This window comes from Mirounga leonina, unplaced genomic scaffold (assembly GCF_011800145.1).
Source record: "Mirounga leonina isolate KUSES-001 unplaced genomic scaffold, KU_Mleo_1.0 Mir_115, whole genome shotgun sequence".
NCBI classification, from domain to species: domain Eukaryota; kingdom Metazoa; phylum Chordata; class Mammalia; order Carnivora; family Phocidae; genus Mirounga; species Mirounga leonina.
This window is the reverse complement of record NW_023270268.1, coordinates 64,235,109-64,253,509: the sequence shown is the minus strand read 5'-3', so window position 1 is coordinate 64,253,509 and position 18,401 is coordinate 64,235,109. Positions and strand designations below refer to the sequence as shown.

Here is an 18,401-nt window from a genome sequence, read left to right as displayed (position 1 = left end):
AAGAATTTTTTTTTAGGTGGCATTTCCCTATTTATTTATTCATGCATATTAGTATAGATTCCCGGTTTTTATGTTATTTATAATCCATTAATTATTTATTTTGATGCTAAAACTACCCCAGCTTTAACTATTGGGAGATCCTTCAGGCAATCACCTGTGTCCTTTTGACCAGTCCCCTCATTTTTGAGCACTTCCTTATGTTCTAGCACAACAGACTCGTCTTGCACTTTACTTGCCCCAGCCTTGGAATCACCTTTTTCCCCAAAGAGCCAGCAGAGTCCTGGTTCTTTTTCTTTTCTTTTCTTTTCTTTTCTTTTTTAAAGATTTTATTTATTTATTTGACAGAGAGAGACAGAGAGAGCAGGAACACAAGCAGGGGGAGTGGGAGAGGGAGAAACAGGCTTCCCGCGGAGCAGGGAACCCAAAGCGAAGCTCGATCCCAGGACCCTGGGATCATGACCTGAGCCAAAGGCAGACGCTTAACGACTGAGCCACCCAGGCGCCCCAGTCCTGGTTCTTTTCATTGGCAAATGAAATTTGGAAACCAAGACTTGGATGCTAGATATACTACTGGCTTGTCCCTGACTGAGCTATAGGAATTTATTATCTTTTTTTTCACCACGTATCAGCTAGAATTTACATTCCATTGCAAGTCTGGCTCTAGAAGACAGTGGATTTTTATTATCTTTCTCAGTATATCCACTCTGAGTCAGGGTGGCCCACGGACTTTGCACACACACACACACACACACACAGAAACTCATCATATTGAAACTATTCTGGGTTTCAGTTTGGGATCTTGCGGAGGGAGCCCTTGGTCACAGGCGTGCAATATAGACCTGTGTCCTCCAGAGGCCGCTGTGCTGCGCCTAGCGCAGCCCGGGAGCGGGTCTCTAACCTTGCGTGTCTGCAACACTTTGCAAGGACACAGAAGAGGAGGCACGTCAGCGCTCCTACTTCCTCCCGACGCCGCCTCTGATTGGCTCCTAGGCGTATAAGAAACCCGTGAAGGAGCCGCCGACCCTTACAGAAACTTGCTGGAGGTCTTTGGGTGGCACAGACCTTTCCTCCGCGTCCACCCGCCCACAAGCCGAGCCCCGGGAGGATGAGGTCGTCCTGTGTCCTGCTCACCGCCCTGGTGGCGCTGGCCGCCTATTACATCTACATCCCCCTGCCCAGCTCCGTGTCGGATCCCTGGAAGCTGATGCTGCTGGACGCGACTTTCCGGAGCGCACAGCAAGTGGTGAGACGCATCCCAGAGCTGATTCTCTCTCCCTCTTCTTAAGTAATACTTGAAGGGGGAAGCAAGATTTCCGGACCGCGTCCCACGAGAACGCGTATTTTTCTAACGCAATTAGGCGATCAGTTTTTAAGGTGGTTCAGCCTGGCGTTTTCAGGGTTTCGCGTTTGCCTCCTTGCTAGCAGCGGGCTAGACCTGTATCTTCTCTGCGTTGGTGACCGCGAAGGTGAAGTTCTTGAATAGAATTTGACAACTGTTTAACCCTTCGTCTGTCTTAAATATCGCTCCTCTTTCTTGGTTCGCAATGTCAAAAAACAAAAAACCCACCTTTCAGCCTTTTATAAACCACCCTTCCCCATTTTCCTTCTTCTGTAGGGGCCAGCAGAGAGTGAGTTAAATGTTTTAGGAAGGCTGTGGGGGAAAACAGGCTCTGATTCCGGGTAGTGTGCAGCCACCTTAAAAGCGGAAGCGGGCACCGGCGATCTTCTGAGGTCCCCCGACTGTGGAGCTCTGCATTCTTGGGGGCAGCAGGCAGGGCTCCTGTAAGCCCTTGAGTAACCGCAGGGATCTCCGGTTTGTGCGTGGTGCTTATCAGCTCAGCCCAAGAAGGAGGCCAGGAGGCCTGGCGGCCTGGCTGAAGACAAGGCGGTGGAGGGGGCGGCAGCCGCGGTTTGCATGATGCACTTGTTTTCCGCCTGCCCTGCAGCATTTATTTTCTGTCTTTGATTGTCAAGGAGATGATCTTGACCTGGGCCAAGATACTCCTGCTTACCCTTGCAGGGTAACATTTCTGTCTACTGTATCATGGTTATGGATTTCTTTTCCCCGTAGACCATACAATGTAACTGTCTGCAGTTTCTTCTGTAGTAAGAGACATTAATTTTAGTGCCAGAGAATCTAAAATCTAAACTACAATCTGCAGCCAAGGCTGGGCTCTATTATTCTAACCCTTCTTAATCTCAGGTTATTTTTGTAAGCTCCTTTTTTTTTTCAGGAGTGACTAGAGAAAGAGGGGGGAAAATCATGATTTTTCCTAGAGGGTTGATGTTTCTTTTCCCTGTCCATTCTAATTGTGTGTAAAATCACTGAGTCTCTGAGGCTTTGTCCTATCACAAAGCCCCTGAAGTAGGGTATTGTAGCACATTCCTACTAAGGGTTTGTTTTTCTTTTCTTTTTTAATTAATTTTTAAAAAGACTTCATTTTTAAGTAATCTCTACACCCAATGTGGGGCTCAAACTCACAACTCCAAGATCAAGAGCTACATGCTCCACCTACCAAGCCAGCTGGGCACCCCAGAGATTTGTTTTTCTTAAATCCAGCCATGTTTTCCATTCCCTGTTGTCTCTTAAGAATGGTCTATGAAATTATACAGCCCCTTCCTTCCCTCCTGTTGACTGTAATGCTGACATGGTGGAAGAATGACCATCCCCTTCTCTAGCATTTGTCCCAAGAAAGGTGGTCTTCTTGTAGCAACCCCTGAAGTCCCTCTCTTCCTTCAGAAATTATGTAATTTGGGAGTGATATCCTTTAAAGGTTCTGGGGTACAATGGTCTTTACCTGGGTGGGTTATAATGGCCTTCAACAACAAGAAGAAGAATAACTAGTTAGAAGAGTAAGAAAAACATGAAAAAAGGATCAAACTGCTCTGTTGGCTGCAGAGATTATTCTTAGTTTTCAGGTCACCAAAGAGGTCTTCCCCATCATGTGTCATTGGGGAATAGCCAGGTTTGGAGAAAAGCCATTCTTCCCCCAACTATAGGCTGTCAACCCATCAAAGGCAAGGCCGTTGTACCCTATGATCCTCTATATAAAATGTGCCCTCAATTGATGTTTGGGACTGATAATGTGTGTAAAGCCAGGTCATGGAGATAAATGAGGTAACCAATTATCCTCACCTGACACTGTGGCTTGAGAGTGGGTTTGCCCAGAAGTGGCTCTCATCACTTTTCTTCTAAATTGTGAAAGATCAGAAAGATCATTCAGGCCATATTAGCATATTCTACCCAGTAAAGCAATTTACTAATGTCACTTCAAATTGTGCCGGGGAAAAGGCAATGTGACTTGACACATTGTAAGTGAATACGAACATGACTGCTAGAGGTATGCCTCCCTGAGTCCCATCCCAACCAGGCCACTTACTGGCATCGAGGCCAGGCAATTTACTAACCTTCTCTGGTCCTCCGTTTTCCCTGTAAAATAGGCTTACCATCTACCTTACAAGGCTGCCATGAGGTTTAATAATGTATTTAAATACCTGTAACTTGTAGTTATTCCTCTAAGAGTTGTTCCAAAGGTCCACTACGGATTGTGGAGAGAATCTGTGGGATTGGCCAACTTTGTTGAAACAGTAAAACAAATGTCAACTGGAAGGGAATTATCTCATTGAAACCTGGGGAGCTACCACTAAATTGCATGGCATAAAGTTTGTTACCCAAGCAATTTTCGTTAGAAATGATTTGCTCAATTACAAAAGCCACCGAAGCTACTTCAGAAGGTGAAGCTTGGCCTACTTCTTAACACAGTAGGCCAAGCATCAAGAAATATGAATGCTGCTTTTATTCTTGTGCAGATGAGTCAGATCATTGAGATTTTATTCATTGTACTTTTTTTTCCTTGGGATCCTCCAATATTGCCTAAGAAGTAGCTACTTGAGATCTTTCTCTAAAGTCATCTCCAACATGGATGCTGCATTAAAATCCTCTAGGGAGCTTTAAAAGTCCTGATGCCCGAGTTCTGTCCTATACCAGATTTATTCAGAATCTCTGGGAGGTGAGACCCGGGCATCAATTTTAAAAGCTCCCCGGGTGATTTCAATGTGCAGTAAAATTTGAGAACCACTGCTCTTTAAGGTAAATCAAAGGCCTTGCAGATCAGTTAATATATATTCCTTAAATTGCACTAGCTATCTTGCACACATGTTGCTGGAAATGAGCCCTTTTGCATTACATGGATTAGTTTATCAGATTAGTTGGTTGACACTCAACTGACTGAGCCACCCAGGTGCCCCAGCACTGCTGTTTCATGAGAAATATGGGGGAACATTCAGCAACCTTGTTTTGTTTTGTTTTATTTTGTTTTGTTTTACAGCATCATTTAAAAAAAAAATGAAAGCAAAAAATTAAGAGATTATATAAATTATGGAACACGCATTTTTTGAATACTATACAGTCAAAACATTTAGGTCGTAAATAATGTTAAAGACCTACAAAAGATACGTACTTTATGTTAAGTGGGAAAATGCAACAAAACAGCATATATGCCATTATCCCATTTAAAATACTTATATATACCAAAACATATAGTTCTGTATATCTATATGCCAAAACATATAATTATGTATACCTATATATCGATTTATCTATACTTAGAGAAAAAGCAGAAGGGTGTGATTTAAAATGTAGTGCCTTTTTTTTCTGGGCCATCTTCAATTTTCACTTCTATATATTCTAGCTTTTCTACAATGAATGTGTAGTAATAAGAAATTATTAAAAAAATTTTTGTAGGTTTCCTACTTCTAAAGAGGAATTGATGTGCACACACATACCAATGTGATTACTATTTTAGTAATTGCTCTGTAAGAAAATCAGATTTCTTTAAAAAAAAAAAAAAAGCATCCTGGATCCCCTGATACAGCTATCATAGTGGCATGCTTCATGCTTAGTCACTTAGATGTGACACAGATGGAAAGCCCACTATGTGTGGTTTTAGGGAGATGCCAAAATGCCCTAAAAGAACCTATAGCCTGGTAAAATGGAGAAGACATGTTAATATATAGCTATTAAAAAGGTACTTGCTGACAGGCATTACTGAAGAGGCATACTTCCAGAAGCTCATAGGAGGGAGAGGTTATGTACGGTTTAGAGGAAGGTAAAGATGGCAGCTAAAGGCAATAGGTTATCTGAAGAGAGTTCAGAGCAAGGGCTGGGCTTGGCTTACCTTGATCATTTCCCAATTTACTAATTCCTCTACTATGTATCTTTTTTTTAAAGATTGTATTTATTTATTTTAGAGAGAGAAAGAGAGAGCGGGTGCAGGTGGGGGAGGAGCAGAGGGACAAGAAGACTCCGAGAGGAGTACAGAGCCTGATGCGGGGCTTGATCCCATGACCCCGAGATCATGACCTTGGGTGGGACACTTAACCCACTGAGCCACCCAGGCCCTCCTCTACTATGTATCTTTTTGATGACATAATGTAAAACAGGTGTTTTTGCTGAATGTTTTCCCCCTGTTTCTTACGGATGACAGTGCTTTTGAACCAGTTGAACAAGGTTTTTCATCTTGTAAAATGTCTGCAAACATCAAAATGCAACATGACTTAACCTGGATGTTCCATGCAGGAATGTACTTTCGGGCTGTGTATATGTGCTGCCGAAGCGAGCACTCTCGGGCTGTGTAAAGTGTGGTTTAAATCCAGCTCAGCTGGATGCCATGCAGAACTCCAATTTGCAAACCTTTTTCATAACCTTTCATGAACTGGAACGTTTACTGTTGTCAGGTAAATTTAACTCAAAAACATTAGTAAATAGTAAGTTTTGTCTGCCGCCTTCTAGACTTGCTGTAATACATATTTCTTCATTTAATTAGAGATTTCACCAATCACAATAATTTTTAGCTAACTTGATGGAATTTTTATAAACACCTCGCAGCAGAAATGCTTTAAGGAATACTTTAGGGGCAGGGCACCTGGGTGGCTCAGTCCATTAAGTGACCGACTCTTGATTTTGGTTCAGGTCTTAATCTCCGGATCATGGGATTGAGCCCTGCATGAGGCCCTGCACTCTGTGGGGAGTCTGCTGGAGATTCTCTCTCTCTCCCTCTCCTTCTGTCCCTCCCCCCACTCTCTCTCTCTCTCTCTCTCTCTCTCTCAAATAAATAAATAAATCTTTAAAAAAATTAAGGTCAGATTGATTCAGCTACCAGGTGTGTTAGACAATGCCTAATTTATAGCTTTCCTTGTTATTTTTCCTAGACCTCTATAAATATAGCCTTCAGCACAGGAATGCTATATTACTTTATTTTAGTGGGACATTCTATTTCTAACATGTGACTTGGGCTTGATCTGAAGACATTTCTGGAAGGTATGGAAGTGCAGTAATCATTCTTAAACAGTCTGTTAATGCACAGTTACTTCTTTTAAAATACAGAGTATAAATTTTCACTGCTAAATGAAATGATGTGGGAGATCAATACTTATTTTCTCCATTTTATGTTTATAAAGAATTAAGAAATGTAATTGAATGTCCAAGTGGCAAACCTAGTTATATTCTACACCCAATTTGTATCTTATTATGAAATTTTAACAATCTATCTTTCAGTGTTTCCAAAATAAAATTAAAATCCTACCCTTTGGAAGTCATCACTCGTTCAGTAAATACATCAGTGCTAAGAACTGGCAAAACAAAAATGAAAAAGACACATGCCTAATCTCAAGGAGTTTACAGTAGAGTGAAGGGAAGATAAGCCTATTGGCAGTTACAGAGTGTGTTCTTGAATGACAGAGTTATTGACAGAGGCTTTAAGGGTTGCTCCAAGAGCCTTAAAAAGGGCCTCTAATGTAGACCCAGGCCACAGGCATTGAGGACTATTTCCCTCTCACATTGGCATCTGATCTGAGTTATCAAGGTTGATTGTTTACAGTAAAAAAACTAACATTTCTTAAGCATACAATGAGCATTTACTCTGTGCCAGATACTGTGCTATGTGCTTTGCATGCAATTCATTTAGGCCATGCTATAATTCTATGAGTGGATGTCCTTAATCTCCTTCCTTTACAAAGGAGGAAACTGAAATGCAAAGAAAACTAACTCGCTCAAGATACACAGTTTATGAGAGGTAGACTCACAATTCAACTCCTGCCTGTCTCACTCCGAGCTCAAGAGTTTAACCATTGTACTAGCTTGCCTTTCCATAGGAGCTGAGTGAAGGAGGTGGAGGAGGAGAAGAGGTGGGGAGAAAGGAGGCTGGAAGGGCATTTTGGCCAGAAGGGACATTCCAATGGGAGAGGATGATAGAGCTAAGGAACTACAAGTGGTTTAGACCTCAGAGAGGTAAGGCTGGAAGGAAGCATAAGCCAGATAAAGAAGGGCTCTGTGGGCTGAGAAAGGGGCCACTGAAAGATTTTTCACAGGGAAATCACATAGTCAAATTTGTGTTCTAGAACAGTCTTTCTCTGTGACAGTGTAGAGACTGGAGTTGAAGAAAGTAAATGAAGGTGAGCATCCACTGAGGAGGCAATCCAGATGAGAGGTGAGAGCATGAACTTGCAGTGAAGCTGACAGACTTGCTGACGGAGAGATAGTATGGAGTGAAGGAGAGAAAGGAGTTCATGGTGACTCCTGAGACAGACCCTGGAGTACCTGGCTGAGTAGTGACGATGACCCCGATTCAGGAAGAGCAGATCTGAAAGTGAAGATCGTAGAGTTTTGGATCTTGTTTTGAAATGTCTGTGGGACTAGTCTGAGGACAGCTTTTCATAAATAGTTTGCATGTGCAAGACCAGAGCCCAGGAGAGAGAGAGCTGGGCTGGAGACATGGATTTGGGAATGGTCGGTGAATGGGTGGTGGTGGAAGTAGGGGGAATGGAGTGAGAGTGAGAGATCCTACCAGGAATACCTCAGGGGGATACCAGTGGCCACACAGGGAGAGGAGAAATGAGACCCTGACGAACATGATTTTTTATTATATTTTACATTTATATAGTGCTCTAGATTTTACAAAAGTTTTCACTTAATCTCTTTTTTTTTTTTTTCCCAAAAAAATCTGTGTTTGGGTGGCGGCTGGGTGGTGCCCTTGGTTAAGCATCCGACTCTTGGTTTTGGCTCAGGTCATGATCTCAGGGTCATGAGATCAAGCCCCAAGTCCAGCTCTGTGTTCAGTGTAGAATCTGCTTAAGACCCTCTCTGCCCCTCCCCCACCCCTCTCTCTCTCAAATAAAATAAATAAATCTTTTTTAGAAACTGTGTTTTAAGGGCGCCTGGGTGGCCCAGTCGTTAAGCGTCTGCCTTAGGCTCAGGTCACGATCCCAGGGTCCTGGGATCGAGCCCCGCATCGGGCTCTCTGCTCCGCGGGAAGCCTGCTTCTCCCTCTCCCACTCCCCCTGCTTGTGTTCCTGCTCTCGGTATCTCTCTCTTTGTCAAATAAATAAATAAAATCTTTAAAAAAAAGATGTGTCTTAAGCTTTTTTTTTTTTTTTTAAGTAAACTCTATGCCCAATGTGGGTCTTGAACTCACGATCCCAAGAAAAGAGTCACATGCTCCACCAATTGAGCCAGCCAGGTGCCCCACCCTTCATTTTATTTTTGTGATGAATAATTGGCTGGCATGAACTACTTCCATTTATCAAGTGAGGAAACTGAGGTTCAGAGAGGGCCAGTGACATCCCCAAGATCACATGATTCGTGAGACTAGAATCGAATGTCCTGGATTCCTATTTTCCTGCTCTCACTTGCTGAGCCCGCTGACCTGAAAACAAAGTCCTCCATGATGGATTTCCCCTTTTTGTCTCTGGTGCTGTCTCTGACTCACCCCTCCTAGCTGCGGCCACGCACGTGGGAGTGCTCATGATCACTTTGACACTAGTTCACTGAATCCTGACCTTTTTCTGAGCTCCCACAGCTAAATTAATCTTCAGTAGTGCTTCCCAATCTTTTTTCCTGCCATAGGCTTGATTACATTTGTAAAAGTATGCCGGGGGAACTGGAGGAAATAAGGAGGGAATCAATCTGTATGGGCTTGAATGATAGAATTTGTGAGATTTATATAGAGGATTATACAAATCGTTCTCAAATAGAATATGGATGCTGATCAATTTTGAGTAGCTATAAAAAATGGTTTTGCGTTTTTACTTCCATGCAACACTGAAACATCAATGTCTTGTGGCCCCCCTGTAATCCATTTGTGGCACACCTGTTGGGAAGCTCTCCTCTCTACAGTTTATAACTATTTAAATACAAGTTCATTATTATTGCTATTGAACATAGATAGTCCCCAAGGTACATCTGTCCAGGTAGTCCTATAACTTATTGTCCAAACCAGGACATTTTTAAGAGTGATAGAGGCTGCTATTAATAATCATGCCAGGACAACTGTTTTAAACCAGAATTATTCCCAAACAAATCTGGACAGAGGCCCAGTCTACTTTTATTCCACTTGCCAACATTTAGCATAATCAAGTCAAAGTTGTAGAATGATTCCTGGGCTCCATCTTCTCAAATCTGACTGTTAACCCTCCAGTGAACCACCCCCCATCCCTTCCCTCTCCCCCTGGCTTCCTGTCCCCTGCAATAGTGGCAGAATACAACCACTAAGTTCCTTAAGTGGCACGTACAGTCAGTCCTGCCAGTCAGTCCCACATTGCTGAATCTAGCCTCAGTGTTCCCACGATGTCTGCACGCTTGTATCTCACAACTTTCTTCCTGTTACTGCCTCCCATGCCCTCTCACTGTAGCCTTTAGCTAACATTCCACACATCTTTCAATACCCACTCAAAAAGTATCTCTTTTAGAAACTTTCCTTTTTCCCTAATGAGCCTTAATCTCTCTGTCCTGTATACTCTGCTGGTATTCATGTGTGTGGGGCCCATGTATGTTTCTTTCCTTAGGTGGATGTTTCTTTATGTACAAGCTCCCCACCAAATTCTAGGCTTTCTCAGCTATCATAGACATAATTCCCCTCTTACCTGTTTTAGGGTTTGGTTTTGGTTTGAAGATCATCCATTGTAGATAAAACAGGAATTCATGGTTCTGCTTACTTTCAGTCTTCTATATTACTTCATTTGCCCCAAAGAGCAGACTTGGTGCTCCCATGTGCCTGTGACTCTGAATTTAACCCCAAATGGTTTTTTGCTACCCTTTGCAACTTTTTTTTTTTTTGCAAGCCTCACTGTTTTCTGGGTTTCTAACTTCCTCATTATTATTTTTGCAGATTGATGCTTGTTTTTGAATTTGTAATGATTTATTTGGCTGCTTCTAGTTAAACATTAGGCCACCCCCTTAAAAAGATCACTGGTGAATTCCCACATTCACTTGATATTGCTCTACCTTTCCCTTTTCCTCTTGAATGGATAATTGACAAATGCTTCATGAGAAATTAATTTGACTGACCCTGTTCTGTGCTGCCTGTCCCATAATATCATCCCTGCTCTGGGATTCACATTACCTTTACTGTCACTGTTCTGAAATCTACTCTTCTAAAATGCAAGATGTTTATCTCACCCTTCCTAGTTTATGCCTCAGTTCTTAGGATCATTCTGTCCCATGCTTGCAGGCTCTTCCATTTCATGGCACAGTTCTTCCCTGTTAGTGAAAAGAAAGTCCACGGCAGCAATAATTCCTGTTTCCTTGACTTTCTTAGCAAGTCAATTCTGCTGGTAGAAAATGATCTGCTTTTGGGGCACCTGGGTGGCTCAGTCAGTTAAGCATCTACCTTCAGCTCAGGTCATGATCCCAGGATCCTAGGATCTAGCCCTGCATTGGGCTTCCTGCTCAGCGGGGAGTTTGCTTCTGCCTCTCCCTCTGCCCTCCCCCCCACCCCCCCGCTCATGCTCTCTCTCTCACTCTTTCTCAAATAAATAAATAAATAAATAAAATCTTTTAAAGAAATACGTAAAGGACTTGGAACAGTACCTGACATATAGACATAAGACTATATATATATATATGTATATATATATATATATATATATAGTCCAGATCTGAGTTTTGACAACTGTCTGCAATATACTCCAATAGTAATATGCTGTTTTGTATTCTTTTATTTTCACGGTTATTCTTGTCAGTCTACTACTGCTCTTACTGGCAGACTGGAATCTATATTAAACTTCTGCTGGCTGTGGCTACTGGGTTTAACTCCTGGCTTCAGCACTAACTAGTTGTGAAACTAGTTAGGCAAGTTACTTGAACTCTAACCTTCGTTTTCTCACCTATAAAAGTGAGATAATGATAATGCATCCCTTGAGGCTTGTTATATGGACTGTGTGTGATTGCATATATAAAATTCTTGCACAATCCTTGCTGTAAAGCAAGACTAAAAACTGCTTCCTATGGTTAAAGTTTTAGAGTCTATGGGCTGAGTTTGCTGATGTTCTAACTGAATAGATCTATGAATCATCATCCTCACAGCTAACTCATACTGTTCTGTTTTATGTATATACTCAATCTTTAAAGAATCCTGTAACGTAAGTACTATTACTATTCCTATATTGTAAATGAAGAAACTGAGGCACAGAGAGGTTAAGTATCTTGCCCAAGTCACACACCCAGAGCCAAAACTCTAATTCAGGCACTCTGTCTTTGTAGTTAGTGCTCTAAAAGTCAAAGAAATTGAATGTCTCTTAGGCCTTCACTGTCTCATATCAAAGATCTCCACTGGAGTTTGCCAAGGTATCAATTCGTTTTAGAATATGATGTCACCTGAAAAGAGTTCCTTAGGCTTTAGGTATCTAAGATACAGTTGGTGACATGACATTTTGTTATATAAATTAAAGTCCTTTATTTGAATTCTGTCTCAGTGGTGGGCCATCTTGCCACATTGTGAAAGTGGTGAAGAAGTACTTGCAAGCAGGGTTGATCTTTTTCTCAACGAAGGGCTTTGGATTTGCTCAAATGCTTGCCATCTTTTGGGTGTAGAGATCTTTCCTGTACCTATGGAAAAGATGACTTTGACTTCTAAAGTTATTAAAGGCAGGTGTCTTCAGTCAAACACCATAACAGAAGAAATTCACAATGGCCTCTATCATTTGGTAACAACCATATACTGGGCTTTGGGGTGATAGCAGTTCACAAAACACACGGCACTTGGCCTTCCTAAAGCTACAATCCAGTGCCAAATATATGTGGCAAGAAAATATAGTGAATATGGAGAAATTTGTTGGCAGGCCGATGGTAATTGAAATCCTATAAAGACATGAAATCCCCTATGGAAACAATGTTGAATGAGAAGAGGTGGTACCAACAAAGGGGACAGAACAGGGAACAATGAGGAAAACTGGGGAAATAAAGTGTTAAAGAAACCAGCAAAGAGTAGTATCAGGAAAGGGTGGTCAACTGAACCCATCTTGAATTCTCCTGAGAGATTGAGGGACATGAAGATGGAATGGGGCCCATGAGCTCTACATCCTGGTGTTCTCCTCAAGGTATCAGCCACAGATGTACTCCCAAGCAACTGTGGATTTTACATTTCAGGGTCTCAATCTATAGCCTGTTTGTTAGAATAATTTCAAGGATGTCTGCCAAAACTAATGTTTTGACTGGTAATGCTCATCTTATTGAGCTATCATTTCTCACAGGAAATAGCCAAAATAAACTTTATAGCTTATGATTAAAACCTGAGATGGAAGTTACTGATGGATATTACTGAGGTACTAAATAGCTATATATAAAAATAAATATAAAAATTATATACACGTAACTATTTAGTAGATTAAAAAATATTTGTTTAAAAAAATTTAGGGGCACCTGGCTTGCTCAGTCAGTGAGCAGGCGACTGTTGATCTCGGGGTCATGAGTTCGAGCCCCATGCTGGGTATGGAGAGTGCTTAAAAATAAAAATGATGTTGAATGAGAAGAGGTGGTGCCAACAAAGGCAGAAAGAAAAAGCAAAATAGCTAATTTCCCCAAAGAGCTAATTTTAAATTTATGTTGGTTGGTTCATCTATGTGGAAACCTATCTTAAAATGTGGAGTCTTAAAAAAAAACCTAAGTAGCTTTTTCTGTCTGCTTCAAAATGAGGTTCACATCAGATGAATATTAAACTTTCTCCCCTGTAGGTTGATGCCTATTAATTCTATAGTTAATAGTATACCATAAAAATTCACATACTACACTTTTGTCAAGAACAGTGGGCCAGTATTTTTTAGGACACACCATGTGCTAGATTCGAGCCTTAGTTAGCAACCACAGAAGCCCTTACTGACTAAAACCAGTAACTTGTCAGTCTTATTTCTTCACATAGCAAATTCAAATTGGCATAATTCTGCAACTTAAATGAAGATATTTTGGATAAAAACAAGAACATTATTATTGGTTATGTCTACAGAAGGAATCTGGTTGGCAGTGATTTTCAATTCCTCTAAAAACATGATTTCCCGAATCCATAAAAGCCTATTTTTGGGTAAATCATAGGACTTTAACTGCTGAAAAAGTTGGACTTTCATTTGGGTGTTGTCAGTGTTTAAATGTCTTTATGCCATTCCCCCCACCATCCATTTTTTTGAGTCTGAAAGAATGTAAAAAAAACAGCAGACGGATGCAGAAATAAGGGTATTCCAGGAAAACAGCAGGTGTACAGTTCTGAGGTGGGCCAGCATGGTGCCTACCAGAAGCTACTTCTGTTGAGATTCTGAAAGGTATAAGAAGTTTGAAGGAGATCTTTATGTAGCTGAACCATGGGTAGAGCTAGTCCCAGTCTTGTGTTAGGATCTATTTCACTGTTTTAATTATGCTAACTCTAAGTAAGCTAACAGTAAAATTATGAAAATTAGGAAAACATACAACAAAAGTATGATTTTTCAAGAATAAGTAAAGACTTTGGTTTTCAGTTTATGTGAGGATTGTTAGCTTCCACCCCTGCTTATATTGTAGGGCCCTGTATGTCAAGAGCACTTCCAAGTGTTTAACATATCTGTCAACCTCAAGGAGAAGGACCAGTGACCCTTAGCATAGTACTGGGCACCTACCATTGTAACACCCAGTTGTAAATAGTCCACTTCCTGGCATCCTTGGGGGGGGGGGGTGAAGGAGACAGTATTTAGGCAGCTTGCACTTTCTTTCATACTTATACTACATCATATTATATTCTCTTTAACATATTTCCCTTTTGAAAAAAAAAAAAAAGATGGGGCACCTGAGTGGCTCAGTTGGTTAAGCATCGGACTCTTGGTTTCGGCTCAGGCCATGATCTCATGGGTTGTGGAATCAAGCCCCAAGTTGGGCTCTGAGTTCAGCGGGGAGTCTGAGATTCTCTCCCTCTGCCCCTCCCCCTGCTTGTGTACGCTCTCTCTCTCAAATAAATAAATAAATCTTAAAAAAAAACACCCCATATTTCCCTTTTGTCTTCTAATTCTAACCCAGTTTATTATCTCAGTAAAATTAATCTTTATCCCCCATTTCTTTTGTAATCCCCTAAGAATGACTATAATTACCTCTGACAAGAAGACTATATTCAAATCAGGGATAAGGAAATCTATGTGCTTTGAAGGGAAAAGAATTTTTATTTTATTTTATTTTTATTTTATTATTGCTTTGAAAGGAAAAGAAATTTTAAAAAGAAACAAATGCATCAGCCTCTGTAGTCCTTGAGAGAACCCATAAGTCCCACTCAGATTATCCATTAATTCCCATATCCATTGTCATTGCTCTCTAAACTGCCTCTATGCATCATCGCAACCTAAAATGCCAAATAAACAAAACCCACAATCAAATATTTCTAATTTTATGCCTTGGTTTTATTTATTATTATCCAGGTTTGGAGGTAGAAGACTATCAATTAGGCATATTGTTTGTATGAAAAAATATGTTCTGACTTTCAGACCACCAACTTGAGAGCCACAGACGGACCTGCAGTTATGTTATTTTTGGTCCACATTGTATATTAAACATTTTTATTTTTTATTTTTTTTACATTTATTTATTTATTGAAGTCATCTCTACACCCAACGTGGGGCTTGAACTCACGACCCCAAGCTGAAGAGTTGCATGCTCTTCCAACTGAGCCAGCCAGGTGCCCCTGTATATTAAACATTTTTAAATTCATTGCCAACACCTAAAATTCAGAATGTTTCACACAACAATCTGGGCTTCCTGCTTCTCTTGAAAAATTAGATCATCTGGCAATAGTAGGCCAGAATTTCCATATCACACAATCACCTAGGGAAAGCAGCAGCTTCATCCTTATTCTTTACTCATTTGCATTAGCTGCTGTGGCCCCTGAAGACATGAGTTTAAGGCTTCTACAGTGTTGAGTGTTGCATAGAAGTTGGCTAACTGAGGAAACCCAGCACAGTCCTATGTTCTAATTAGATACAGGATCACACTGAGATAAAATCAAACATCCACCTTCCTCACCTTCCCCCATGGGAACACTATGTGAACATTTGTAGTCTATCCCCAGCAAAGGGTTGGACACTAGACATGCCGGAGACCAGAAAGAATTGGATCCAGCAGAGGAGAAATAATACTTAGAATAACAGAGAGTAGGCCCTGCCTGGGACTCAGAGCTGGATTGGGGCCCTGGTTCTGGCCCCCAAATAGAGGGAAATCATTCAATTCATTAAAATTCAGTTTAAATTTTGATTTGTAAAACAGCAGGGCTGTTACAGGTGTGAGGAGGTTAAAGAATAAGTTTAACTCTTCTCCAACACTTTGGATACATTGTGTTCAAAATGAAAATCAAATTTGAAACTAAAGGGCTGACCAGGATCTGATTGCTTCCAGTTAATATAATTTAGCAATGTCAGAATAGGTTCACATTGTTATTTTACTATTATATTCATTGTTTATATCACATTATTATATTCTTTATTGTTATTTTAAAGGCCAACAATATTTTTAAATATTTTAGTGTTTGTTTTTTCTTTTTCTTTTTTTTTTTTCATTTTCTTTCTCCTTTTCAATTTCTGCCCCCTCTTATTTCTCTGAGTCTTGAGACATTGCAGAGTGGAGATCTTCCTCATTAGACTGGACCTCTTCTTCCTCTTCGTCTTCTTTTTTTTTTTTTTTTTTTTAAAGATTTTATTTATTTATTTATTTGAGACAGAGAGAATGAGATAGAGAGAGCATGAGAGGGAGGAGGGTCAGAGGGAGAAGCAGGCTCCCTGCCGAGCAGGGAGCCCGATGCGGGACTCGATCCAGGGACTCCAGGATCATGACCTGAGCCGAAGGCAGTCGCTTAACCAACTGAGCCACCCAGGCGCCCTCCTCTTCGTCTTCTTGTTCCCACCTTGTCAGGCCCTCAGCCTGTAAGGTCCATCCTTATCCCTCCATCCTCGGTGAGCTCATGGATTTTAACAAGTACCATCTTAAGAGATGTCATCGTACTTGTTTACCAGAGTCTGAAACCCTTACTACATTTGGCCTCTACCTGATCACGCTGCTCGTGCAGCTCTGAGGGCAAGGACTGGGCCTTTCACAGAGTGAGGCGGGCTCTCACGAAAGGCATTTTTAGGCTTTGGTGCCCTCTCTGCCCGGGCCTGGGCTCCTCGGCCAAGTGCCCAGCGCGCCGTCAGTCTCCGCTCCTCGCTCCGCCTGCCCGCCTGCCCTCCGTGGCCGCCTGGCGGCGCTCCAGAGCTCCCAGCTCCGTGTCTCGGCCAAGTTGGAGGACGAGAGTTAAAGGTGAAAGGCAGAGCGGGAAGGGTGAGGGCCCCGGCGGGGAGGGGCCGGCCTTAGTGACCCAGAGGCTGCACCAAACCTCCGCTGCGAGAGAAGCCAGGAGGGAGACGCCTCCCCAGTCTCCTGCCCCCGTCGGCTTTCAGGCGACCCAACGCCCTCTCCGCAGCCGTTCATCCCCCCGCCCCGGCTGCTCGCCCGCCTCCGGGCTGGTGCGCGCCGATGGCCGCAACCGGGGTTCGGTTCTCAGAGATCGCGGGGGAGACAGACGTAGACCAAACCTCGCACGGAGAACGGAGAGGTGCGGCGTTGGAGACGCGTTCGAGCCACGTCGTCACACACGGAGCCTGCAGAGCGGGACTGTTCTCTGCGGAGCAGGGGCGGCTCGGGGGTGGGGACTTCGCAGAGGAGGTGTCTGGAAGGATAAATAGGAATTCAGGGAACGGACCGTTCAGTCCTGAGGGAGGCCAGCAGTGCTCCTTCAAACCTCCTAGGGTGCCTTGCGTTGCAAGCCCTGCTCTTAGCAACATTGTCCCAAACCCGTTCACCCATTACGGTTGCAATGAAAATCAGTAACAAGAGCTCTCTAGGACACCTGGCTAAAGGGGCACCTGGCTAACTCAGTAGAGCAGGTGACTCTTGATTTCAGGGTTGTGGGTTCAAGCCCCTCTTCGGGTGTAGAGCTGATATTAAAAACAGCAAAGAAACACAGCTTGTTTAATGAAATACTGAACTAGACCAGTATGTCTCAACTTTAACATGGAAAAGAACCATCTGGAGAGATTCCAAAGTCCCACCCCCAGAGATACTAATTAAACAGGTAGAGTTGGGGAGCAAGAATTTGCATTCAGGTGCTGCTAGTCTTTGAACCACCCTTTGAATAGCCTTGGATTAGACAATTTGTATGATTGCTTAACAGTGATCATAGAGATGAGGTAAAACTGGTTTTTTTTTTTAAAGATTTTATTTATTTATTTGACAGAGAGAGAGACAGCGAGAGCAGGAACACAAGCAGGGGGAGTGGGAGAGGGAGAAGCAGGCTTCCCGCTGAACAGGAACCCGATGCAGGGCTTGAACCCAGGACCCTGGGACCATGACCTGAGCCGAAGGCAGACGCTTAACGACTGAGCACCCAGGCGCCGGAGGTAAAACTGGTTCTTAATAACTTGTTAAAACAGGTGGATTTTTTAAATTAATGATTTGCTAATCTATTGGTGAGCGAAGCTCCTTTTGTCTCTTCAGTTGGGAGCTCTTTTAGTGGAGCCATACTTCGGCTTCCTTGGGTTTTGTCCTGGGGATAGGATGGGGGTGGCGGAACAGATGTTCTTAAAAAGTATCATAAAGACCAGATGCAAAATCATCAAATTAAAGCTATTTCAATACGTTAAAATACAGTGCCAACCCTATTCTTCTTAGGGCCACAGAACAGTAGTCCATCCCAACTTTCCAATAAGCCTTGCTCTTCTGTACCTTTTTGTGTGTTACCATGTTAATTCCACTGGGTGGAATGTCCTTCTCCCCCTTTTCTCCTGGCAAATTATTTGTTCTTAGAGACACAGCTCAAATGTCACCAATGCTGTGGACACACTGCAAGCTCCTAGGGGTAGAAATTGTTATTTCTTTCTCCGTGTATGTATCCCTGGTACTTACCACAGTATTGCATTGCATATATCCACCTTATGCAGTGTCAGCTTCTTAAGGATGGAGGCTATGTTTGTATTACCCCTATCTTCCTACTAGTCTTGGTGGGTCTGGTATACAATAAACATTCAAATGTTGCTGGACAAGTGGATGACAAATAGATTCATCCTCTTTTCCTTGTAGTGGGATATCTCACGTG

The 18,401-nt window shown here is 42.3% G+C and overlaps 1 protein-coding gene across 2 annotated transcripts in view; it reads left to right on the top strand.

Moving 5' to 3' along the window:
• The first annotated feature begins 653 nt into the window (after positions 1 to 653).
• NCEH1 (neutral cholesterol ester hydrolase 1) overlaps positions 654 to 18,401 on the top strand; it is a 42,989-nt gene continuing 25,241 nt past the window's right edge. The window contains exon 1 of one of the 2 annotated variants that reach the window (XM_034999070.1): positions 654 to 1,243. In XM_034999070.1, the coding sequence (XP_034854961.1) occupies positions 1,106 to 1,243 (138 nt within the window). In that variant the 5' untranslated portion in view covers positions 654 to 1,105. The remainder of the gene's footprint in view (positions 1,244 to 18,401) is intronic. The other variant, XM_034999061.1, reaches the window with a different exon arrangement.